This window comes from Mesitornis unicolor, unplaced genomic scaffold (genome assembly GCF_000695765.1).
Source record: "Mesitornis unicolor isolate BGI_N332 unplaced genomic scaffold, ASM69576v1 scaffold29575, whole genome shotgun sequence".
Classification (NCBI taxonomy): domain Eukaryota; kingdom Metazoa; phylum Chordata; class Aves; order Mesitornithiformes; family Mesitornithidae; genus Mesitornis; species Mesitornis unicolor.
This window is the reverse complement of record NW_010186636.1, coordinates 6,369-33,404: the sequence shown is the minus strand read 5'-3', so window position 1 is coordinate 33,404 and position 27,036 is coordinate 6,369. Positions and strand designations below refer to the sequence as shown.

Here is a 27,036-nt window from a genome sequence, read left to right as displayed (position 1 = left end):
AGGGAATTAGTACATAAATGGTGAGCTTGAAAGAGCTTGGATAACTGAAGAAAGCATTAGGAGCTTCTGAGATCTAACCAAAATGTAGTTTTGATCAATGTAGGATGATCAATACTAGCACTTGATGTGTTTTTATCCTAGAATCCTGTTACCAAACCACTGTTTAACTGTTGAATTCGTGTATTGAAATAGCTGCTGAAAGCACAGAGGAAGGCTCAGCGCAGAGAGAGTCTATTGAAGCTTGAAGCAGAGAAGAAAAAACTGCGTACAATACTTCAAGTCCAATATGTGCTGCAGAACTTCACTCAAGAGCATGTTCAGAAAGATTTCAAAAGTGGTGTGAATGGTGCAATATATTTGCCTTCTAAAGAACTAGACTACCTCATAAGATTTGCAAAACTGACATGTCCTGAAAGAAACGAGAACTTGAGGTAAGTTCAAGGTTTTTTGTCTAATTGCTGTGCTTTAATCATTACAGTAAATGTCTTCTGTTTGACACTGTCATCTCTTGAAATACTATGTTTTGGGACACAAATTCTACTCAGTACATTAGCTTTAGTCTAAGACTAGGAATGTAGCAGACTTACCTCACTGAGCATTAAAGGAGAGCTGTAGTAATTACAGCTTCAGCTGTGCAAGTTACATACAAGCCCTGCCATGATGTCTCCCTGTGGGGTTGAGGGGAAATAGTCCATCATAAGCAGGAGGCTGGTGGTGTGCTGCTTCCCTGAGGTCTCACTGTTTCTGAAACAAAAAAAGTGTAGTAAACACAGGGGAACTGTTCAGAGTGATGATCCATATGTGCCTCTTTATTCCAAAGGAATGTAAGATGGTAGTGCTGAGGCTCTCTTGCGATTACTTTCAAAGTAGTTTTAAAAATTTGACTGAAGCTTTTGATACCTCTGCATTACATGCCTTATATTTTAAAGGTAGCAGGTTGCCAACAAGTGTGTAATGTATGTCAGTACTAAGTTGGCATTATGGTTGTACTATGATGCTTATGTTTGGCATGACAGCCTGTCTGTTAAGACAGTGTAGTAAGAATTGTATTTAAATATGGAAAAAGCAGTTGTTGGATGGTAAGTTGAAGCACTAGGGATAAGACTAATTATTTCCATGTTCAAACATGACTTAAGTTCCTAAAACTTGAAATCACTTGTCATATGCTAAACTCGCCTCATCTTTGCTCTTAAATTAACATCTAAAGCACAGCTACTTACAAAAAGCCACACGATAAGTCTCTTATTCCAGTGAAATACCTTTTTTTCTAGCCTATAATTGTCATTGTATTACACTTTCACAAGAAGCATAACCCTTTCCTTTGGGACATGGAACTTCATCATGGTGCACTTTAAAATCCGTTGTCTGGAGGGGTTGGGGTGGATTATGGGCCTATGTCAAAGTTTCTCAATAACCAGCAGAGTGGCAGGACCTGTTAACAGTGGCTCCTGCACATGTGCATCCAGTAAACAAGGTGATCAGCTGATTAAACAGCAATTGTTTCCTTGTCTGGGAATCCTGCCTTGGAATGAAGTCCAGCCATATGGTCCTATGGGATGGTGCTAGGCTCTTTAATCTGTTTTAATTACCAATGAAATAATTTGTTTTCTAGATTAAATAATGTACAGATACAAATGAATTACTTTCAGAAGTGGATAATGGGCTTAGGATTCACTCTGTGTATACAGCCTTAATTTGGAAGGTTAAACATCGTTGGTATCTTAAAATGAGGGGTGTTGGGATACTACAAGACTTGATTTTGGCTATGATTCTACCTGGTGAAACTGTCACTTCTAGTGTTGAAGACCAGATGGAACAATCATCTCTCTACTTCTGGGACCTTCTAGAAGGAAGTGAGAAACCTGTGGTTGGAACAACATGTGAGTGTCTCATCTAGAGAAATAACTTGGAAATCAGAAATTTGTGTGCTATTTAAACATCTTAAATGAATGTATGTAGAAGACTACTAAATGTAAGCACTTGCAAGTGCTTTGTGTAACTGTTATCCAAGAATGAACTGCTGTTTGTTCTAAGTCCTGTTATTTAAGTACAGATCAATAACAATACAGAATCTTTCCCTGGAAAAAGAAAACATACTTCTACCAATGTACTAGCACCTTTTTGAGGAGTAACAATGGTAACAATTCAAAAAGTGATGCATTAATACCTTACGGAACTGGCAGTGGGAAGCTTTTTGGGTAGTTATGTGCAAATGGGTTAAGATTGGAATGCTGTTCCCAACCACAAAAATATATAGCTGAGTATACTGTTGTGTATTACAAAGCTCCAGTGGCCCCAGGTTGAAGGTCCCACAGCATTGAAGATCCTGTCTTGTAGGAATTGCTGGGCTCATACCCATTGTCTGACTACAGTGCAGAACCCCACACAGAGGAAGGCCAGTCATTAATAGAACTTGCAGTGATCTCTAATCACGCACAGTGCAGTCTTACTTTGACCTGTTACAAATATCCTCATTTTTTTTAAACACACCAAATTCTGTATGACTCTACATATTTTCTTTCATCTATAGCTTAGTGTCAAAAACCCTGGTTGTAAGCCAACACACATGTTCTATGTTCCTATTTAGAGCTTGCTTGTGAGGAAGCTGTCCTTTAGTTGTCTTTCCTATTGCAAACAGACCTTGCTTGTCCCATTTACTCCAATCTTGTAATGACTATGTGGCAGTAATCTTTCATTTGTCATTGGCAATAGTGTTGTTGAAATTGTTAGAGCAGAGCTAACAATTTCAGTGTCTAATTTCCACATAGATAGTTGAACTGGCAACTAAGCGTTAACTGTTTTTATACAGTTCTGGACAAAGTTCAAGATGGCCTTGTATTGCTACAGGCTGGTAACTTTAGCCTTGTATCTGTTGACATAAATTGATAGTTGCCTAGTTATCTTGGTCTCCAGACTTTTCTAGCTTTTTGGTTATCATCTAAACAACTTCTGTGAGTATTTTGTCATTATCTCTATCCTTTAGTGTTAGTCTTGCATTCTCTTGTGTGCAAGCTAAACTTCAGCTAAAGCTGTTATGACTTTAGCATTCATTTGCCTTGGAAGACAATTTTTTTATATCCATATTAGATTCTAGCTACTGTTCTTGTTCATATTGCTGTCACTGGTAGGACTGATCTTTCAATAGTCTTCCTATTCTCAAGGCTGCCCTGTCTGTAGCTCTTCTGAAACAGTTTCTAATATCACTGCTGCTTCTGAGGTTTTACTCTAATCGAAGCAGCTGTCTTATTTTGTGTAAAAGAGGAAACTGGACAGTACTTCTCAGAGTAGCATACAGTTAAGTTTTCTTCAACCATGTCAACTTTGCCTTTATGTCAAAACTTCAGAGGCTTAAGTTCAGTCTGGAACAGTTTCTTGCTTTCTTCCTCTCCTGCTTGTTTCTGCAGTTCTTAACTCGTCCTTCTGAGACTTACCATCCTGCCACTGGGAAGAAGATGTTGTAGGGCAATTCCATAGTGACTTTGTTTAGCTTTACCTATACTACAGTCTGTGCAACATTAATGCTTGCTAGTTTATAGATGGTTAACAAATCCCTTTCTAAATATGTGGGAGACAGGGTAGCTCAGTGTTCACCTTGTGTGTGTTTAAACTCAAGTTTCAGTATTACCTCTAGATTGCAAAGATGTTTTCAGCTGTAACACATAAAGCAGTTTAACAAATACTTTCCTTTACTAAAACATTTTATTCTTATAACTCAGTAAGATGTGTGAACTTGCTATATAAAGGGAGAAAGTAAGCAGTCCTGATCTGTAATCTGAATACTCCTTAATTTCAGGTTTTTATATCTTAACTCTATGGTTTTTACTCTTCAGATAAACACTTGAAGGACCTGTTAACCAAACTTCTAGACTCTGGCTACTTTGAAAGTATTCCAACTCCTCGTGCCACTATGCCAGTGAAAGAATTGGAAGAAGTAAATAGAAAATCTGAGAGAACAAGACAGATGTCAAAAGGAGAATCTATCAAAGAATCAGGTGGAATATTACAGGATTCCATTTCTGCATTGTAATATTGGGATAAGCTTGAACTGAGGATTGACTTTGCATAGCTTGATGCTGAATCTAATCCTATCCTATAGTTTACTTGCAATGTAGTAACTAAAATTAAACCAGAAAGGCTTGCAGCCCTATTATGGCTAATACTGTAGAAAAAAAATAATCTTATTTGTAGTAATAGGATGTTTTTGCCTTCTGAGCCAGTCTCTCTGTCAAAGATGTGAAAAATGTCTGGTGTAAAGATTTTTACATATTACAATAACCAAATTATGGATGCTACAGGATGTTTCTTGCTTAACTTTAAACTTCTGCAAATGTAAAACCAAATTAAAAAATAAAAGCTTGTCTAAAAATTACATGTTGAACGACAAGCTGACCTTGCTAAACCAGAGATTCTGAAGTCCGTACTACTGTTTAAATAGGATTAAACACTTGCTGCTGTTTGGCCTGCATTTCTCCATTTGATCAGTTGAAACAAACTAACATCCTTTCTCTAGAATCCATTATGGAGTTCATGAAGTCTGAAATACAGCCACAGGAGGTAAGATACTACACTGCTAATTGCTTTAATTTAATATTATGGTGTTCCAGAAATATAACTGCACTTCTGCAGCCCATTTTTAAACTTAGAAAGGAAGTCTGAACAGCAACTTTGGTGTTCCTTTATGGAGGAAGCATTAAAGACTTGGCTGCATTTCTATTTTAATCCCAAGTTTATGGCTTTTCTGGGGTATTTTGGGATAAATGGGGTGGGATTACATGTGTAGTACTTTAATGCTCTGGCACTTTCCTGAATAAACCAAGCATCAGCCTTTAGAGTGGAAACATACTGATCTTTTGTGTATTACAAATAGAGAAAATACTCATTACTCAAGCTACTTAAAAAGCATTACTTAAAAAGCTAAGCTTATTGCACTATACTTGGTATTGGTGGGGTTGAGGATGGTATGTAGGTCTTGCTCTGATCTGTCAGAAAAGTAGGGACCCCAAGACAGACTTGTATGCACAGGGGTGTGTAGATGTGTTTAAACAGCCCTACAGACTCCTACGTTAGGTCCTTAATCTTCAACTGGCTGTGGCATGAAAGCCATTAGACTTGGTTCAAAAAGTGAGTAGGGATGTCCTATTCCAAGAGGAAATAGTTCCCTAAAATGCTGAATTTCCCAGGTATCCCGCTAGAGGGTGTATGTTAGAACAAGTTTTTGTAACCTACTGTAACCTCCTTGTAACTAACACTTACCTGACTGAAGATTTTCTGGTGACTTGTCAGAAAAAATCTCAGCCAGTGAGCCTTGTACAGCCTTCACTTCATATATTTACTTCCTGTTTATGACAAAGGAGTACCTCAGGGAAACTTCAGGACTTCTTCATTGAACTCATTTATTAATACTGAACACAGCCTGGAGTTAAAGTCCAGTGGTACTAAGTCTGAGAATCTGGTGACTTCTTAGTATTTAAACTCCATAAGAATGACAGTTATACTTGGTTACTGGAGTTCTAAAGGGTCAGTGATTTTTGGGGGGAGATAGCACTGCTACATGTAGCAGAACATCTACTGATATAGTACTACAGCATTTTAGATGCTTAGGAGGAGAGGTACATCTGTAAAAATCACAACTGAACTCGATGTCACTGCCTGGGAACATCAGTTAGCACAGAGGATAAGGGTACTAGGTTCACTCAGCTCAAGTATGTTTCAGTTGTGCTGTTCAGGACCATTTCATGCTTCTGTGGCATGCCAAGCAAAGGTAGTTTTTAGAATAAGGCCATGGCTGTCCACACTGTTTCTGTGGCTAGTGCTTAAACTGTTTAGGCTCTGCTCTTAGTGAGAAACTTTCAGTAGCTGGGTGGCCTAACTTAACTGACCTGAACTGTAGTAGCAAAATGTTTTCTTGGGAGCCATTAAGTTTCTTTGGTCTATATAGTTTCTCAACAGGCGTTATTTGCCTGAAGCAGAATACTCTCTCAAGAAGAAGCCAGAAGAGCCCAAATCTTGGGAAGCTGAGTGTGCTAGAAAGCAAGAACCTCCGAAGTCCTGGGAAATGCTTGTTAATATTGAAGAACAGAAGCAGAAACAAGAGACCTTAAAGCCTTGGGAAGTTCGTGTAAGGCAGCAAGAATCAAGAAGACCAGATTCTCCAAAGCCTTGGGAAGCTCGTGTTAAAGAGGAAGAAAGGAAGCATGAGTCTACAAAGTCCTGGGAGACCCGTGTTGAGGAGGAAGAACAGAAGCAGCAAGAAGCTCCAAAGCCCTGGGTAGCACGTGTCCGAGAGGAGCGGGAGTCCCCCAAACCTTGGGTAGCAAAGGTTAGGGAAGAGCAGGACCAGAAGAAACAGGAATTGCCTAAGCTATGGGTAGCAAAAGTTAGGGAAGAGCAGGAACAGAAAAAGCAGGAGCCCCTAAAACCTTGGGTAACCAAAGTTAAGGAAGAACCAGAACAAAAGCAGGAATCTCCAAAGCCTTGGGTAACCCAAACTAGGGAGCAACCAGAACAAAAGAAGCCAGAGTCTGTGAAACCATGGGAAACGCCTGTTAGGGAAGAGCCAGAGCAAAAGAAGCAGGAGCCTTTGAAGGCTTGGGCTGCACATGTTAGGGAGGAGCCAAACCAAAAGAAGCAGGAGACTCGAGAGGCTTGGGAGAAAGCTGACAGGCAGCAGCAAGTGCCGTCACAGCAGTTACAGAACCCTCCGAAGTCCTGGGGAGCTGCAAGTGTTGGGCCAAAGGAGCAGATGGGGCCAAAGAAGTTTGATATGGAACCCAAAGAAGTGAGTTGGCATATGTAGTATTACCTATCATAAGCTTTTCACACTAGTGTATTGGACTAAAGCTACCTACTAGCAGAGGCTTTATAAGGTGCATTTTGTAGGTCTATATTTAGACTCTTATTCTTTCTTGGGGGAAATAATTCTGGCAATTAAACTCTCATACATGAATAGTAAGATGGTCTGTGTTGCTTTTTACATGGACACAGTATTGTTGTGTTTGAGCCTTTAATAACTGCTTTATGCATAAGACAGAAGAATTAACTTAGTTCATCTGTAGCTATTGGCTCTGTCCACTGTTACCAGTACAAAGCAGGTATGACTCATCCAGGGATCAAATACTTTGTCTGTGGCTGCATGCAAATAGCACTTCAGTATTTTTTTAGGCTTTTGATTAAAATAGCTGCTGATTCAAGAGAGATCTAACATCTAGATCAAGCAATACCAACTGTACAGAGGCTTAAATATGTATTTCCAGATGAATGCATAAGCCATACTGCTGTCCTGGAGAGTCTAACAACAGCATAGTTTGTCTTAGAAATGTAAAACGAAAGTTATTGCAGGGCTTACAGCTAAGCAGGCTGCTAGCCTCTGGTTACACTACCACCTTTCTCATCTGTGCTTGGTAGTAACAATTCTGATACTGTGAAAACAGTGAGAAGGTAGGAAAAGCAGAGTTATGTCATTAAGAGTAGTGTTTAATTTAGAGTTAGGCTTCAGGAAGAAAATACAGGGAATTGAGCAATTATTTTGTACACAGTGTTGTTAGCACTACTACCTTGTTTTTGCAAGAAAGCAGATATCAATTAATTCTGTATTACTCATAGCAAATGATTAAGCTTAAATCTTGTCAGTAAACTTAGCATAAATGAAAAACTTTTGTGCCTAGAGGCGGGAGCGCAAACAGAAGGTCGAACATGAAATTAAAAAAGTAGGTAACATGCGGCACTGGATAATAAAATGGGATTAAGGTCTCTCAACTTGATTCATCTTTACACTTAAGCGAGTAGAAACTTGTGTCCACTGGTGGTGGTGGTTTGGGTACAAAACCCGGTTGTCTCACACTAAATAGCACTGAGCACAAGTAGGTGTTGTGCACCCAATTATGTGTAGTAGTACTGTAACTGAAACTATTCCAATGTGATATAAGTCTCAAGCATTTTAAGATGCCTTGGAATTTCTAATGTCAGATTTAAGTTAAAGCTTAAATGCAAGATCCTTTTCTAATGAGATGGGGCTGTTACACTTGTATAGGGTGGAAAATGGATGGCATAAGTGGTGGACAAAACCTTGATGCAGTAAGGAAAAAGGAGGGTCTCCAGCCAGTTGGAGAAACTTGCAAACTGCCTAGGAACCTTCATAGTAATGTGTGGGTGTGCAAGTCAGCCAAATCAAACTAAATTAAATGTTGGAATATAAAGTTGTTGAAGCTGGATTACTGAATTAAATAAAGCGTATTTTTAAAAAGTATTCAAACCAATTTACATAGTAGACCACAGGGGAAATGCTAGCTGGTTATATTTGTGCTTAGTAGCTGTTGACAAAGCTTGGTATCAAAAGTATGTTGAATGAGTTAAAAATAGTGTACTGTCAACCTAGCTGGTTCTCATAACCACTTAAAAAAAAAAAGTCTTAATTTGACCTGAGGTGCATATAAAGAACAATTAAAATAATATTTTAAACTTTTTGGATAATGAAACTTGTCTTGCCTGTTCTTGCATGAGGAAAGAAGAGGCAATGCAGTGCTATAGCTGAATCCATTTAAGAGAGACCCTATAAATGACCTTGTGCAGGCATCTGAGCATGGTGGAAAAAAGGCCTGTCACTGCTGCTGCTTTCTGGAGCTGAGATTAACCTTCCTTTACTCCCTGAAATAACTGTTAGAGCTCTGAGACATCTTTTAATAAACTGCTCAATTTTGAGATCTTAAAATATGCCTATGTACTTCATGTGCTATAAGGGTGCAATACTGAAGAAGTAGGGCCTGTGGCAGCAGAGTGAACTTATGTGCAAGCCTGTTAAACTGTTGTTCTGTTTAAATTCTTTTGCAACCTGTGGACCAGCAAACTTGGTTAGAGCTGAATTTGTGGCCTGCTATGTGAAAGCAAAATGGTTTGGCTTATACTGTTGTTCAGTGCCATTTAATTCATAGCTGCTGTGAATGCTACTCTGAGTAGGAAGTGAATGTTAATTGTGTATATCTACATGGCACAGCTGGGGATTACTGTTGTGATTACAGCCTGGGTATCACCATTCCAGCTCATTCAGTACTCTGCAGCTAACAAACCTAAAGAGGAATTGAGGTCCTATATCATAGGATGGAGTTTTACTAGTATATGAGGTGGCTGAAAAGTATGTTGGAGTAGTGTTATGTATAAATAAACTATCAGTCTTCAAAAAAAAAATTAAGCTTTAACAGGAGTACCCAGTATATTGGCACTTTGACTAGTACAATTCCAAAGTGATCAGTGCCTTCACATTGGTTTTATTTGCAATGGTTTAATAGGTCCTAAAACAAATTCTAGGTTTTTTTCAACTCCATTTTTTTAGTCAGTTCTCTGGATATATGTTGAAATAGTTTTTGATGAATGTATAAGTAGTATTGAAGTTAGGTTTCAGAAAAGTTATGTCAAATTAGAACTTAAACTTATCAGTGCTGTGTAAAACTAAGCTGAATGTTGCTTGAACCACTGGTGTTAAGTGATCTCAGCATGTGGAAGTTTGATGTGAGCTGGCCTAACAGATTCCTAAACTCAATCTGCTACCAGCTTGTAATAACTTCCAGAAGCAGCATCTAACTGTAGGCTAGAAAGAAAACTTGGTTTAAAACCATCTTAAGGATGTCAAGCACCTGTTCCTTTTCAAAGTGTCTCTCTTATAAAGGTATAAAACCTGAAATACTTTAACTTGATACTTTTTCAGTATGCTCTGTATTACACTTAAATATTCTAGTTTTGAACACCTAAATACCAGAAAAATAGAAAATCAATATGAGGTAGTATCACTATGCCTAATTCTGGCTGGTGTATTTTAATATATGCAGGAAATAGAAAATAACTTCTACAAAACTGAGTCTCAATGTTTCAATCCTGGCTTAAAGCTCTAATATCATATATGAACCCTGTATGCTTGTTCTTCTAGTTGATGTAAAGAATGACCATAGAATTGGTTGCAAAAAACCTTTTAAGATCATCAAGTCCAACCATACCAATATCATGCTGATAGCAGCATAATACAGAGTATGAGCCAGGGAAGGAGAGAAGACTTGTAGAAGCATACAGAAGATTGTATTGTCTTTGCAACTACAAGTGAAACACTGCAGTCTCTTCTGCTTCCATGCTCTTGAGGCTGTTTTTACTTGTGTTTATTGTACTAGTCTAACTTATGTAGCTAGTAGACAGTCTTAATAGCCTCAGACACTGCCAGACTTGCCCTGGGTAGGTGTCTTAAAGGTGAAAGGCTTCTGTTATCTATTTGCAAACATACAGAACTAGTTTGGTGTAGTGTACTTGCGTCTTAATACGCAGGGAGGAGGAAGAAGGTAATAGAAGCATTAATCAGTTTGACCCATAATGAATTTACTATGACAGCAAATGTTTTAAGATTAAGTAATCTTGTAAGTGAGGGCTAGTATATATTTGCTGAGATTTAACTTTATTCAACTGTATGTTTTGTTCTGTACTTTAATTCCTCTTTATTATTGGAAACTATCCAGCAATATAAATTGTGTAGTGACTAGATAAAGGTAGTGCTTGTGCTTTGGAAATTCTAATTAAGATACAGTAATACAAAGGTATATTCCTCTAGCTCTAGAATGAAGTAAAACTTCTCACAGTTCAATGAGTAGCTGTTGTGTGGGCCACATAGGAATTAGAAACCGAGCCCTCTGAAGTTAATGATGTGCTGCATGTACATGGATTAAGCTTTGTGAAGCTCAATAAACCCTGCAGGCTTCTTCCCTGTGCATGCTACTGGAATTTCTGCAAATGCTAGTGATTAGTTTCAGATAACTGTTGAAGAGGAAATGCAAGGATGTATTTTGGCTTGTCCTAAAACTGGACAGAGCATTTAATCAATTTGTTTTGAATTTAGTGTGAGAATTAAATGTCATGACAGATACCTTTCTGCCATGTAGTCTTCTAATGACTTTATACAAATACTTTACTGATAGTGTATTGAAATGGTAACCTCCTGTTAGAAAACCATAAGGAGTTAAAGCCTTTCATGTGTCTGTGTTTCAGTGTTTGGGCCACTCTGAAATAACACAACTACTTAATAACTTCAGATTAGCCTCCCTGTAGCTGCATAAACAAAATAATAGTGAAGCTTTAAAGAATAACTAAAAATTATGGTTATAATACTTACAGCAAGCCTGCCTCTTGTGCAGGCTGCTTTCAAAAGACCTGTTTGACTATCTAGGCAGTCTAATGTTATTGTCACTTCGTAAATAACAGGGCTTCTGCTATTTAAGGAGTTGACTGTCATGATTTTTCTGATACCTTAGATCTGCCTAATCTTTGATAAAATGTTTCCTTCTTAAAGTGAAGTAGGAACCAGTTGTGATTAATTGTTAAGGGGCCACTTGAAACAGTCAAGGAGTAATAAGGCCCTGCAGAAGTTACTTAGGTTTTCATGTGGGAGCACTGGTATATTTCTCATACGAAGCTTTGAAAAGTTTAATGTAATATTTTCTGTAGGAGCTGGTGCATTGAGAGCATCTGGCTTGTTAGTGAAAGCGTTTTGATCTAATACAGAGTAACCTGCTTGCAGTATATCTCGTAGGTACAGTTTCTTCAGAATGTCTGGAAATGCCATCCTAATAACATCTGTACTTAGGAAGTATGTTTTAAACCTTGAGTGATGCAGCTTTGATTAAGCTTGTTCTGGCTTTCAACTTAAATATGTAGGTTTCCTTAGATGGATGTGCCTGATTTGTGCACTAAATACAGACATCTTGCTGTTGTCTGTACATCTGACTATAAGTAACAGGATAAAGTGTATTACTTTGACTCAACTAGTAGTGGCAACAGTAAGCTGACTTTTTTTGACAAAGTAAAAGCTTGATTCATGAAATACCAATAACAGCACACAATTCCTTGGCCCAATGTCTGGCACCTATAGGTTGCTCTGGAAGTGTATTGGATAAGGCAGCTTGTTTTGCTTCCAGTATTAGATGTAACATGTTTTTTTTTTAATTAGGTGCCTAAACCTGTACAGCCAGCTGCAGAATTTTGCTCTACTTCAACTCTTCCAAAAGATCCAGTATTAAGAAGGGAAAAACTTCAGGATCTGATGACTCAGATACAAGGGACTTACAACTTCATGCAAGTATGTTTTTCTCTGCTGTTGTAGCACAGATCTCTAATTCCTACTGAGGGACAACAGTGCTGACAATGCATGTTTGCACTGAATAAATTAATCTATTTCTAATTACATAGCAGCAGCTTGTCAAATAAGTGTTTAATTTGTATCTAGAGTTTTTTTTCTCTCAAGCCATGTTTTTGGTTTTGTTTTGGTTTTGGTTTTTTTTTTCAAAAGGAGTCCGTTCTGGAGTTTGATAAAGCTTCACCAAGTGCCATTGGTTCATCCCAACCACCTTCAGTTACTCCAGCAAGTAGTCCTGTAGGTAGGTAATACCATATGTGTAAATTATATGTAAGATTTTGTAGACACTAATGGGATTTGCTTGGGCTGCAGATCCATAGGCCTGGTGAAGACAGCTTGTCCAATTATAAAGGATACCAATATCTGATTTAAAAGAAGAAAACAAACAACCAGGCAGCTCTGAGCCATTTACCCTGCTTATTTGTTGCTGGAGGTGACTTCAGCTGGTGCATCTTCCTGGAAATGGATGCTTGTATAATCACTTACTGGCATGTGCACCTGAACCCAGTTGCAGAATTGACATGTTGTATCTTTAACAAACTTGTCTAGATGTGGTGTTGATAGAGACAACCTGTGAATGAGCTCAGGATAAAGAGCAGTTATCCAGCTACACTTAGAAAATGGGAACTTCCTACAATGGGCTGTGTTAAGAAATTGCTTGGGTGGCTATTGGGCTGTAAAACACAATTAGTTTATTAAATATTTAATTGCTTGTTTTAATTCTATAAAGTGGGTACGTCTGTTGTGGTAGAAATATTTTTATCATTGAATACGTGTCTTTTATAAAAAAGAAACTGAAGTTTCCAGTTGGGTGTAGTTTACTGATGCTAAGTCTAAATATTTGCAGTGCATGCACTAAAAATAGTGTGTATCTTCATACACCAAATATTTTGAAAAAAACTGCAAACTGAAAGTGTATATAGTGTTTGAATTTAGAACTAAATTTTGCTTTATGCATTTTTTTTATAGCTTCAAAAGAGCAGAAACTGCCAAGTCAGAGTGATTTTCTTCAAAAGCCCCTTCAAGTAAGTTGAACCTAGGATTGCCCTGAAGAGGCAGAGGAATGATAGAGGTTTTTACTAGAATAGGCTTAGTACTTCAATTGTTCTTCCTGTTGTCAGTAGTTCTGTAACAAATTTCCTGTAACTTAGTAGCTTGCAAGTCTAAGATAACTCAAATGCTGACAAAGTTGGCTGCTCTTCTGCTTGAAGAGCAGCAACAAATGTCTGAAATTTCTTGGAATAAAACAGTATGTTGAAGACATACAGAAATAGCTGGAATATTTAACCCATGGACTCAAGTCATAGCGAGTAGTTGTGTGCAGGAGAATGTGCTGCCTCTTTCCTAAATAGTGCATGTCTTCATATTTGAGATTCTTATTTATGCCAAGGATACAGTGTCTCAAGCTTTGGCAGCCATGGTTAAGTGAACCATAAATTCACTCACTGTGCCTGCATACCTTGCTACTTAGGCTTTTAAGTAGGTTTCCGTGCCACTAACAAGAATTCCTAAGAAACTTAGGCTAACTGGCTAAAGCACTTCAGCTTCTGCCTTATTCCGAAGTTTGCTTGGAAATGCCCAGAGTGTGAGTTTCAGTAAAACCAAACATTTAAGAGTATCTTTCAAAACCTTATCTGTTTTCTCTTCTTGCAAGGCTGCTGCTCCATCCATGACACTGCATGGTTCAAATACTTCCCTAGCATCTGCTGATCAGACTCTTTCTGGCTCTGAAATTGATGACCTGGTGACACCACAGGCACCGCAGGTAACATACCCTGGGGTTCACTGACATTTGAAGATCCATGTGGTAGCTGGCCCTAACAGAAAGCTGTGGTGGGGCTTCTCCTGAATACCTGAACAACACACAGGGACACAATGCAAGTAACAGCAATAGTATCGCCTATATTCTGGCATACTTAAAAGATGGTTGGAAAAGTTGTCCTAATGCTGCATGAAAGCAAAGTGAGCAGTCTGCCCCTTGAAATGGGAAGGGTGTGGGATGAAAAATGCAGGCTAGAAAGCGTTGTGCATATTCTTGTGGGAACATATGAGCAGCATAAATAATTGCTTTGGTTACAGTGTAAAGTACTCCCTCTAATGACAACAAAGAGGTTGCATAAACTGGGATGATAGTCATGAAATAGCAGACTTCTGTGTAAGCTGAAGACTGAGATGTGCTCTCTCAAGCACTATGTGCAGTTAAATCTTCAACTAACATTCAGATCTTGTTAGAGCTGAAAATAGTATTTAAATTTATGCAGATCACTGTCTTAAAGATCTCTTGCTAAGTGTTGCCGTGTTCAGAAACGCAGCCGACTTTCCTGTTGGACACACTAATATAGTGTATGTAGATTATAATGGGGAAATAATCATGCTTTTTAGATGTTTAGGGGTTTTTTTGCTTAATGTACCTGTTATCAGTATACTGTGCATGTAGCAGTTACGCTATTACTTAATATACTACATAGCTGTATATTAATCTTTCTGCCTCTTGAATCAGCAATTTTTGCCTGCTTCTTGACACAACCTCTCACTTCTACAGTGTCATAAGCCTTCTTGTGCTGACAAGGATTAAATAATTTTGCTGTTTAGTATGCATCCAGAAGACTTGTGCTGTGCTATCCTGTGGTACATGTTATTTGGTAGAATGTTCTGAGGCTTTTGCAGACTTACTGTTTGGAATTAGGGCTGCTTGTGCCCAGCATACCTCTAGTCCATTAGGCTTGAAGTGTGGTGTCTTTCTTTTTCAGTCCTGCTTCATATGGAAAGCAATAGATAAGCTTTGTTTATTCCTTGGTTGTGTTGGGATCACACTTCATGGTGACATTGCAGTCTCCTGGTATACAAGTGCAGTTGTCTCTGATGCACCTGTGATAATATACATGGTGAGAAGTGGATTGGTAGTCTTTAGCCCTAGACTGTGTATCTAAGTATAAAAACCTCTTAAGCCTAGTGTTACATGTGTGAGCATAAAACACACAGGTGTGAGTACAGAACACACAGGCTTTGCAAAGGCAAACAAAAATTTGACTTTGAAGCCTTGTTCAATAGCCTGTCAGAAGTTTAACACAAGACATATCTTTCCATTTAATTCAATGACAGGTGTGTGTCACAAACATCATTGTAAATAACTGCTTGAAGCAATCTTCAGTTCTTAAAATTTGACTTCGCAGGGCTAGCTTTACAACCTGTTGTGTAAGAAGGGTAATTTAAGTCTGAGTCTCTAAACCAAAAGCTTCAAGTAATTAGCTTAAGATAACTGTTTTGTACATTTACTTTGTAGTTAATATTTTTCATGGTCTTTCAAAATCCACTTGTTTCAACTTATGCATTAGCATTTCATAGCTTTACCAGAAGTCTATGCTTTCTGCAGTACTTCTTGTTATAGCAGGTGCATGTATGGTTTCTTCTAGGCAACAGCATCACTTTCTCAAGAGACTGAGAAATATACTTCTCAGCCTTTGTATCAGACAAGTTCATGTATTTCTGAGCCACTGATACCTAAAAAGATTGAAATTGCACAGGTGAGCTACCACAAATACAGGTAAGGTAAATATATTGGATGCCAAAATGTGTCTAGAGCCTTATATTCCTTTTGACTTCTGATCCCTATTAATATTGGTATTCTAAATCATCACTTCATTTTGTCATCTGCACAGATGAGACTGAATGCTGGTTAATACTTTGTCTGGACAACTCAGCTTTGTTTCTAATCTGAAACTTAATCGATTGAGTTGGGAGGGGAAAAAAAAATCAACCTCATAAACTTCCTGAGTTCCTCTGGAAAAGAGAAGTCACTTAATACCAGCCAGAGAATCATATTCCAATATATGTAACAGAAGGCATTCTGTTTCCTTAGTAGTAGGATAAAATAACTAATGTCTCTTTATTGTGGAATTATTACAATGAGTGCTATGTATAGTAGCTCATAGGCACATTTCACTAAATCAGCAGAGACTGCAATAGAAGTACTGTTTGCTGAGAATGCACAGCAAGATTTGAAATTGTAAGCAAAAGCTATTTTGTAGCTCTAATATGTCCAAATGTCATCCTGTAGAAACTGCTGACTTCTGTCAGTCTAGGCTTTAGAACAAATTAACTGCTTCTATTACTGCCTGATAACTATCAAGTGACCTTTCATTACATTTGTTCTTCCCTCAGGCAACTATTCCCCTCCCAAGTGAGCCACAGTCACCATTGCCTACTTCAAGCACCTCCATGCCACCAGTACCACCAGCGCAAACCTTTCAGACTACTCCAGCAAGTACCAGTTCTGTCACAATAACAGCAGCTCCCTTTCAGGCTATGCAGACTGTAAGTATGCAACTTGAGGCCACAGAAGAATAACTGGCAGTGATGCTAATAACCTAGTCCTAATACTGAGGAACTGGCTCCCCTTGATATAGTATAGAACTTGATAGATCACTTTGTTTTAATGTTAAAAACCTAGATTAGAACTCTGCTTCTCTGCCTTCAGAACTTAAAACAGATCATCTAAGAACAGAGATCCTGGTCTGTATAGTCTTGAAATCTAATACTGGTTTATCTTAATAGCCTCAAGGAAATAACAGGGAGAAGTTAGACTTAGAATCAACAGATTTGCAGCTGTGCCCCAAGGTAAAGGTGACTACTGAAACTGTTATGCATACATTCCAAATAATAGATTGCAGAGGAGAGAGGGAATCCTGAAGTACATAGCTGTTAAGACTAAAAGCTTTCTGAAGCTTGAACCTGTCTTGCTGCTTTTCAGACTGTTTGCTATAGTGGGGTAAAACTCAGTCCACTGGAATCGTGGAAAATATGTCTTTGATAAAGATTGATGTATCTCATTAACAAGTAGTCAATATAAATGTCTAGGGAATAGTCTACACAGACTGAGTGGTATTTTTTGCAAATAGAAACTATTTTTTCAGGTCATACATCATTACTAATGTTCTCTAACATTGATTGTCTAGTAATCTGCAGTGTGAGCTTAGAGGGACTCAGAGGAAGGCTCTCCATTTAGTTAATGTTCCCTTCCCTCTACTAGGGCTTATCTACTTCTCTGATATCTTCTTCAGAAGATGCTAGAAACCTTCACTTAATGTTCTTGCTCAAAAGCAAGCTTAGAAAGAGGTCATTGAGATTCCTCAAGGCATTCTTCATTTTAACATATGTACTAGTACAGTTCCACAACTTGCTGGACAATCTGCATCTTGCAATATCAAGGCATAGTAGGATTTGGTGGAAGAAGGTAGCTAATGGCCTTTCAAAGCACAGAAATTAGTGACTAAAACATCTGACATCCTGGTTTGGTCTGTAGTAAATCACTACTGTGACTTTTTCTCCATGGTTTTCTTCATTTATAGAAGAGGTTCAAGTAGAATGTTCCTCAGAGGTACAGAATTTTTATATACATTATAAGGCAAGTGGTGATAGGGAAGTTTTTTCTAAGCGAGATCTATTTAAATTCTGCTGAGTGGTGATTTTTCATGGAGGTAGACAAATAGCAGAATGCAATGATCAAGGAATTCGGAATCTTTCTGGGGGCCCAGTTTATAAGATAAGAGATCTGTCATGAGATAAATATGGAGTCTTGGTCTCAGTCATTCTGATTATATCTGAATCCAGCATCTGTGTTCAGAGTGCTTTTGATCAAAATGGTATCACTGAAAGTTCACTTGAGTCAATGCTGTGGTGTTTTCAAATGTGTCAGAAGTTCAACATTTCTCTTGGGACTTTTGGATCAAACTGGCAAACATCTGTCAATAAATTGCTAGGATGTTAGTTCCTCTTATCATGGGTGGCAGTCTTTAACTTTGTGGTGCAGGGTTTTCTTTGCTACATGGCTTAGATTCTTACTGCTGCCAGGAAAGCACAGCCATTGGATTTCAGTAGAGAGCCAGGAGTCAGATGGCTTCTTGCCAAGTAGTGGGAGTACAGTGACAGCAATGTAAACCTCTGACTACGTGTCCTCAGATGTCTGAACACACCATGGCTGCCATTGTGCTTATGGAAGCTTAAAGGCAGATCCTACCTGTAGCCCAAGTAGTCTTACTAGAATTCCAGCTGTAACCCTCACTGTTAGGAAAAGTATACTACTTACTACAAGTAGTTCAGGATGAAGGTGTTGACAGCCTGACTGCACAGCATCTTAAAATTTCTTTCAGAAAGAGGATTGCTTTGGATCACTTTGATCACTTCATCTGAACCTCAATTTGTTTTATCTTATAAGAGTTAAAGCTTTCTACTCAATACTTCAGTATCATGAAGGAGTTCTGTGCTTGGCACACTGTTAGAGGAAACACTTTGCTTCTTGACCCTGGAAAAAGTGTTAATTTCCCATTGTAATTATAGACACTTCTGCAAATGACAAGAACTGTCAAGCTGTGAAGCTGTTCCTTTCATCTAACTGTCATTAGTCTTGCCCTGGTCTGTCTTCAGACAGTTTATACCTTTGGAAAATGGCTAGATACACCTCTAGACTTAATACTGCTGACAGCTTTTTATATGAAACTTAGATCCTTTTACTCAAAATAGACTTCCTATTTGATCTTGATACTTCACAGCATCAGTTCTGGTAATTCTGGGTTATTGGCTTTAAAGCAATACAGTCACTGGAGTGACTGAACTCTGGTCAGATTTAAGTAATGGTAATATCTGTGTACCACCCTACTGCCCAGGCTGCAACATTAAAACTTGAATTACAAGACTCTTAAGTTACATGTTTATGCTGAGGAAACTTTTATAACAAGAATATGGAAGTTGAGGCTCAATTTTTCAAAGGGGTGAAAGGCTGTCTAATAAGGTATTTATCTTGAGTGGATAGTAAAGTTGTACCAGGTTCCCATATGGACATAAAGACTCAAATTCTTTCCAGATATTAACATCTCATCTTGGTATGGGCTGTCACAGCTTCAAGTCAAAAGCTGTGGGACAGGTAGTCAAGGAGTCAGTTGACTTCCCATAGAAGCAAAATAGCTTTCTGTATGATAGCTGTTCTTTTGATCCAATGTGGTAGGTATCATAAGTCAAGCTATGTTTCTTGGGTAGTAGCTACATAATCAGGAGTAAGTTCTAGAAGCTTACTGAGAAGGAAGAAGATAAGTTGAAATACAATGATCTTGAGACTCTTTAAGAAAGAGCTGGTGTTCTGAACATACAGATTTAAACCACAGCATAGCAGGGCAGCAGTGCTAGGCAGAGACTTTGGCTGGTAGTGTTAAGCATGTGTCTTGAAATACGTTGTAGGTATTTAAAGTGAATGCACCACTGCCTCCACGTAAAGACCAGGATATTAAAGAGGATTCTTCATATTCGGCAGGATATAACCAGACTTTCTCTACAGCAAGTACACAGACTCCACCTCAATGTCAGCTTCAGTCTTCTCATGTTGCAGAACAAACCTCACTTTCACAAGAGTCTCTGCCTTCAGGTGAGAATTGTGCTTGTCTCTATTTCAAGTAAAGTTCTTCAGGTTATAGTATTATTTGCATTCATTAACATGTGCTTTGAGTATATTCAGGTTCTTCTAACTCACTGAAATCCTGAACCTCTATGTAGCACCTGTTAACGTTAGGGTTACATCAACGCTAATCTAGTTGATGGTATGGTATGTAAACTTAATTTCAAAACTGATAGCAGGATGAAAGGCTGCTTCAAGCTAGTTTCTATACTAGTTGTATGGATGGTGTCACCTCCAGGCCTGATAAAGATAATTTCTCACCTACTGGAAAAATCAAGTGATGCTTGTCAGAGTCAAACAAGTGTTTGCTTAGAACTGAAGCAGTGATGAAACACTTCATTTGGAACCATTAATTTGGTTTCTAGTAGAGACATTAGTGTTGTGTGGAGTGCTAGGAGTTGCAGAATGCTAAGTAAGAAAGTAGGGATAAGCTTTCAGTGCTGAGGTGAATTACATGAAGTCACAAGTATTTTGTGCTACTGGTACAAGACTAAAATGTGTCATCTGAGCGCTGTTTAGGATTTAGAATTTTTTTTTTAAGATCAACTTACAGCTCACAGTGAAATTACTGTAAAACACGTGGCTGATCTTGACTGTACTAGTACTTGCCAGAATCTTCACATGGATATTACACCTTACTATATTAGAGATGAGCATTCTAGATGTTACTGACAGGCCATGTCTGCCATTCCCACTTACCATTTTAGGTGTATCTTGTGATGCTGAAGTTCTAGCTTTCTGCAGCAGAGAACCATGTTGTTCCTAAGTAGGCCCTAAATTTGTCATTTGTTTGTTACCTAGGAAGTCTAGTTTTTGAACTAGGAGTCCTTTGTCACAAGCAGGTGCAAGCTGATGACAGCCTACTCTGCAGCAAAAGATAATCCTCCTTTTATTTCTGTTTACTTCGGTTCTGACTTCTTACCAGAGCTGACTTTATTAGCTGGTTGAGTCTGAGTGTCTGACCTAAAGAATGCTAAACTTCCGATTAGTGGAGTCTTGAGCTGCCTTGTTCAATACAAAATTGACTGGTTTGACATTGATACTGTACCAGGTGAATTTGTATAGCTGGCACTAAGAATTTGAGATGAGACTAGCCCCTAAATTTACCTGAAACATGTTCTGGGATGAAAGGAAGCTGACAGCTAGGAATCTGGGCTTACAAGACTATCTAATTGAGTGACTCAGGGTCACTTAAAATTACAGCTTTTCTGCCAGAGGACTCTTCACAGGAATTATAGTAGAAATAGACTGATACTGTGTGAAGTCAGTGAGACACATGAAGATTAAGAGCTCCAAAGAGCACTATAAGTATAGCAGTCAAGAAAGCATATTTAGCTTGAATGCTCTCACCACTGAGACTACAGGTCACTAGCCTTCTATACAGTTTTTTGATGGAACATCATGATTTTATTAATCTTCTGTGGTGGCTCTGTACAGCTCCGGAAAAATTTTAAGCTTTTTAGATTGATATAAAGCATGGTCCTGTGGAAACACATTCATGGTTGCAAGATCTGTATTTAAATCTAACTGCTCAACCACCCTGTGAGCAAAAAGTTTTCTTGAATACTGCTGTACCTGTTGCTTGGGGTTGGACTGCCTAACAACGTGTGGTAGGAATGTCTGTTGAAGAGCCTGAACCCAAATATCTAGCTTTCCATGGCTGTCTTATTGCTATCCCGATAAGACTGAGTTTCTCTCCATAATTTTGAAGGATGTCAACACTGAGGGTGACCTAGTTTATCAGGCAGACCACTGAGGTCCTGCTAGTAGAACAGTGTTGGTTCTAAGTGAAAATTCTTAATTGGGTGTTACTTGATTTTATTCTAGCTTGGTTATTTTCTTGATGCTGCTAGCAAGCTTGTTCTGACCTATGTAACTGAATCTTGAGTGCATTAGAGGCTTTACACTGACAGCCTGGGCTGCCTATAATATGTTTTAATGAGCATTGCACTCTACAGGACACGGGAGGATCCCCACTTATTTGAAGTAAAGGGGCAAAAGAAGAGGATATTCAGAGCAGCTTAATCAGTCTCTGAACTTCGTAATACTGCCTTTTGCTTCTAGGTGTGGTAACTTTTTTCAGTTGTAAAAGCTTTGAATTCATCTGTGACTTCTGTTTTAAACAGTGAATTATCAACCTGATGGAGCTGTTCCTGTTAGCAATGGTAGCCTTGCCTTTTATCCAGCACACACTACTGTTATTCCCAGACCCCCTCAGCCTTACATTAACAGTCGTGGATCTGTCAGAGGATCTGCTAGAGGTGGAAGGTCACTGGGTAATACATATCGCTCCCCTGGTGGGTACAAAGGTATGTCTGCATTTGCTACCACTTTTTAATAAAGTAATCTAATGTAATAACACTCAAAACATGATTTAACACCACATGATGTTAAACTTAGGTTCTAGATGGGAAACGTCTTAAAACAAGACTTTCAAGAACAATGTGCAGAGAATGGGGTCTCCTGTTGTAGAATTTAATAGAGTACATTCTGGCTTTTATATCTAGTCCCTGTACTTTGGGTGTCAGGTGAACTAGCAGAGCAATTTCATAGCCTTTTGAATGATAAAAGTAGAACCTTTCACTGACAAGTGACTAACTGTATAGACATTTGTTTGCTACTTCATTTACCATTCTGAACTTTTTACCCCCTTTGTTCTTTCTCTTGACATCTGTCTTGCTAACATTCTGTGCCAGTATTCTCTTCAGATGTCACTTACAGTATTTGCCTGAAACAAGATACTTTGTTTAGCACTGCTGGCTTTAATATTACCAGCAGAAACTGGGATGGGGGAGAGGTTTCCAGTGAGCAGAGAGCCCTTCTGGATTAATAAACTGAAGAGTTTTAAGAGAAGGATTGTTTGGTGTCTGCAAATCAGTTGCTATTCTTCTGCTAGCTGAAGTACTGTAGGAAGTTTGATCTGACTTTAAGCAGATCCTAACTTAAGGTTGTTGGTAGTTGTGACTTACGCCCCTTTGAAGGGCCAGGACACTCAGTCTGTGATAGTCGTTTCCACTAGTGGGCTGAGACTGCTGAATACCTTATAGGAATATGTACTAGACAGTGAGTTGTACAGTTCTAACTGGTACTAAATTGCTTGCAGCTTCTCTTTGGTAGTTAGCCTAATAACTTAAGAAGCTAAATATTATAGTAGTACCTAAATGTATAGCAGTAGTAGCTAAGCATCTGTAGTAGCAAAAGAAAGTATTTCTTAATTCTATGTTAAATCCTGTTTCTGGATCTACCAAGTTTTTCATGTGTCCTGTGAAGTGCCATTAGTATTGAACAGGCAAATGTTAAGGTTAAACACGTAATTTTGATACACCCACAGTGGGTAGTTCTGAATTGCTAATGAAATGCATTCATTGTAGTAGTGAGACTCTACTCCAGATTCTAAATTAAAGAGTAGATATGTAATTGCATAACTTAATACACATAATTGCCAAAAGGGAGCTCTAGTTGTATTCTGGACTTGTGCTGTAAATGAAACAATGAATGATACTGAATGATCAACCTTATTTGGACAGGCTTTGATACTTACAGAGGCGCACCTTCAATAGCTAATGGCAACTATGGTCAGCTGCAGTTCCCTGGTAGAGATTATGCTGGAATGCCATATACTCAGAGGGTAAGTGTTGACTTTGAGTAGCCTTCTGAGCACTGTACAGGAACTAAGTTTTCTAATACTGTGTAGTTTTTCATTATCTTAACAGGTGAACTATTCATTACAACCTAGAGGTTAGTTTGGTTTTCTAGACAAAACCCTTTTTTTGGAACAGTAAACAACAGTTGAAAAAGGGAGTCAGTTCAGACAGGAAGCACTTCTGTTTGAAAGGCTGATTTTAGTCTGAAGGGAATTTCTGAAATGCTAACAGGTGTAGAAATAAGGTGTGGTATAAGTCTATGTTGTTACAGATTTTCAAGTTGGTACTCCATGCCTCTGTAGTATAAAATAATAAACTAAATGAACTGACTGAGAAAGTGGTTAGCCAAAAAAAAATTAATCTAAAAAACAACAGGTAAGAAAGCAAAGGGTATTAGAGGGAAGAGAGTTTACAGCTTTGAAATTAAATATATTCTTCTGTACAGACTCATGAACTTCTTAAATCTCAGGTTTGTCAGGTATTGTTCAATGAACTGAGCTGGGTATATAGTTCAGAAGCTAACTTGCTAGAACTGGCATCAAAATACTCTAACTTCATACAGGCTATTGTAAAAGTAAATTTTCCATCTATCAGGCTGTTTATATACAACTGAATTCTGAACTCATCACTTTGTCATTGTCTATTCTAGAGCTTCAGTCAGTTGTGCAAATGAAAAAATGTTATATTTGTTAGCCTCACTTGTTTTCAGATTTGCTTATGGCCATCTGCCTAATACTTCTGTTCTCTCTTAGGATGTTAATTACCAGCACTGCTATAAACGAGGTGGGATAACTGGTCCTCGAGCAAATTCAAGAGGTAAGGCTAGTATCAGGTTCCCAGTGGTACGTATCTGTGCTGGACTTACAGTGCTATAGGTGGAAAGTGAGGTGAATAGTAACTCTAGGTTGCTACTTTGAAGAAAAAATGGGAATTATGGCACATCATGGAAACTATTTCAGAGTAAAGCAGGTCATATCTCTGTCTGAGGGGAGGACTCTGAGTATACTTCAGAAGAGAATTAAAAGGAATAAGATTGTGGGGAGCTGACAGTTGACAGACATACTTAGTAGTATTAAGATATCATGGCAACTTTAGTTTTATTTGGTATCTTAAGGTATTCCTTTCCAGTGGAAATAACAGTAGCTTGGAACTTGTGTAAACGCTTTAAATTTTTCAGATCAATTGTTTTCATTCTACATGCTCTTAACTTTGATATTAGAAAAGATAAACAGCTTCATTTTGGGGAGTGGGGTGCAGAAAGTTTAGAAGCAATTCTAGTTCTTCAGACTTACCAACTTATGATGCTAGAATATTTTATGACCTAAGAATGCAGCTTCAAAAGAACAGTAGTGAGGTATCTTGAAGTGCAAATTCAGATCTTGAAGGTAACTAAATGGCTACTTGGCTTTTGGTAATTTTGTTATTTTTTTTTTAGAAATTGTTTTGCCTCCACTTGGAAGTTAGTATAGACTTCTATTTTATGCTGATATGTGTCAAATACTAAAGCTAACCCTATTGCAAGATATTTTCCTCTCCTACTGAAAAGTATGAAAAATAATTGTTAAATCATGGCACATCATCTCACTTACATTCAGGAAGAATGTAAACCAGTGTTAAAGTTCTGTTCTTACTGGTGTCCTTTGACAACTTGCTTTAGCTGAAAGACAAATCTGTTGCAAAGCCCATACACTTGCTGCTTTAAGATTATGTCTACAGGTTTAATGGTATCCTTCTGTTACAGTACTTATTTACCTTGGCTAATGCTCTTTCACAGCAGGGTGGAGTGATTCCTCTCAGGTGAGCAGTCCAGAACGAGACAATGAAACCTTTAACAGTGGAGACTCTGGGCAGGGAGACTCCCGCAGCATCACCCCTGTGGATGTGCCAGTGACAAGCCAAGCTGCCACCATACTACCAGTGCACGTCTACCCGCTCCCGCAGCAGATGAGAGTTGCCTTCTCTGCCGCTAGAACATCTAACTTGGCCCCTGGAACTCTAGACCAGCCAATTGTGTTTGATCTGTTGCTGAACAACCTTGGAGAGACTTTTGATATCCAGCTTGGTAGGTTCAACTGTCCAGTGAATGGTACATATGTCTTCATCTTCCACATGCTGAAACTGGCTGTGAATGTTCCCCTGTATGTGAATCTCATGAAGAATGAAGAGGTCCTAGTGTCAGCATATGCAAACGATGGGGCTCCTGATCATGAAACAGCCAGTAATCATGCAGTCCTGCAGCTGTTCCAGGGAGATCAGATCTGGTTGCGTCTGCATCGGGGAGCCATCTATGGAAGTAGCTGGAAATACTCCACTTTTTCGGGATACCTCCTTTATCAGGACTAAAGTCCAGTGTGATGTTTACAAAAGAGCTGCTCCAAACACCTTGGTGGAGGGGGGTGGGAATAGCTTTGCACTTACTACTGACTTTATAGAAGATACATGGTTCCATTATTGGGGGAAATGATGGTCCTGTTGCGCAAGGTGAAATCATGGAGTTGGGGTACTGAATCAGCACTAATTTGGCACTTTATCAGTTGTGATGTAGCCTTGCTAGTAAAGCTGTGAATGTATATTGTTTGCACTTACCCTAAACTGTATTAATGTCCAGCTTACTACACTATTGATTGCCTCAAGTATGGGCTATTCACAATGCCTTGTTGTGCCTCAATAAAACAAGTTAATATGCATTTTAGTATTAATCTTGCCAGTGGTCTTTATTTTTTAAGATACATCAGGAATAAGCTGTTTGATACAGGGTGTACATGCATATTATTATATAGAACTGGTTTTCAAGTTTCAATAATTCAGAGTAAACAGTATAGTTTAAATGGCATTACTTGTTTGTTTAGTTCTTGCTAAATGCTCTTCTCAGGAGTGTTCCCTTGTTCAAACTGAAGTCATGATTTAGTTGCACACCTGCTTTTTTTAACCAAAAGGTCAAGAAATTACAAGTGACATGCTACATACTTCAGTAGGACCACTTATTTTAAATGCATATCCTGTCAAAATCTAGCTTTGTCACATCACCTGTCTACCTTCAGTAGTGATGTAGTTGAAGTTACTAGATCTCAAAACAGTCACTGAAGGGCTGTATGGCTTCTTTCCCCCACAAGAGTTGAATTGGCTTGTAATGTAAGCTCTCTTCCTTTCAGAGAGCCACTGAGGAACTTGGTATTTGTAGTTGAAGCCTGCTGCTTGCATTTTAAATTAAACCTGAATATAAATACTAGGAAGCACTTATGAAATTCCTTTCTTACAGCTAATGGGCTGTGACCAGTCTTCAGCAGTCTCTCGCGGCCTCAGAACTGAAGAGCCAGCATCTATGTCCTTGTCTAAGCTGCAGCATGGCAAATACCATAAAGCATTTCAATGTTTAAATGGGAGTATGAACTAGTAAGAATACTGTAGGTCTGGCTCTTTCTACTTTTAAAAACTTCAATAGCTTGTATTTTAGCAGAGTGTACTAAGGCAGTTAGTGCAAAAGCCTAGGTGGTATATCTAAGAATGAACTAGAACTATGTGAAGTAAAAGGAGTTCAGCCTTCTGCTTATATAAATGAAAGTAAAAAACCTAAATGGAATAAACTTCAGACTCGATATAAAGCTGCTGTTCCTTGGTAAATGGTTTCACAACTTCAACCTTAAATGGTTCTCCCCTGCTGCTGTGCAGATGCCAAAACAAGTTGTCTGGCATGACTTCATAAAGTTACTGGCATAAAGATTTTGGGTTTATGCCAAGCTTAGATTTCTCTTCCTTGTAGATTTTGAGAGAGTGATCATACTTCAAGT

The 27,036-nt window shown here is 38.4% G+C and overlaps 1 protein-coding gene across 1 annotated transcript in view; it reads left to right on the top strand.

Annotated features, from left to right (window-relative positions):
* CAPRIN2 (caprin family member 2) overlaps positions 1-25,941 on the top strand; it is a 33,625-nt gene extending 7,684 nt beyond the window's left edge. Inside the window, exons 4-20 of the mRNA XM_010185208.1 lie at positions 193-431; positions 1,798-1,880; positions 3,831-3,992; positions 4,511-4,554; positions 5,939-6,555; positions 6,664-6,778; positions 11,975-12,103; positions 12,314-12,401; positions 13,130-13,185; positions 13,815-13,925; positions 15,574-15,684; positions 16,322-16,474; positions 19,391-19,574; positions 21,731-21,913; positions 23,132-23,232; positions 24,001-24,064; positions 25,023-25,941. Coding sequence (XP_010183510.1) covers positions 193-431; positions 1,798-1,880; positions 3,831-3,992; positions 4,511-4,554; positions 5,939-6,555; positions 6,664-6,778; positions 11,975-12,103; positions 12,314-12,401; positions 13,130-13,185; positions 13,815-13,925; positions 15,574-15,684; positions 16,322-16,474; positions 19,391-19,574; positions 21,731-21,913; positions 23,132-23,232; positions 24,001-24,064; positions 25,023-25,591 — 3,009 coding nt within the window. The 3' untranslated portion in view covers positions 25,592-25,941. The remainder of the gene's footprint in view (positions 1-192; positions 432-1,797; positions 1,881-3,830; positions 3,993-4,510; positions 4,555-5,938; positions 6,556-6,663; positions 6,779-11,974; positions 12,104-12,313; positions 12,402-13,129; positions 13,186-13,814; positions 13,926-15,573; positions 15,685-16,321; positions 16,475-19,390; positions 19,575-21,730; positions 21,914-23,131; positions 23,233-24,000; positions 24,065-25,022) is intronic.
* Positions 25,942-27,036: the final 1,095 nt, after the last annotated feature.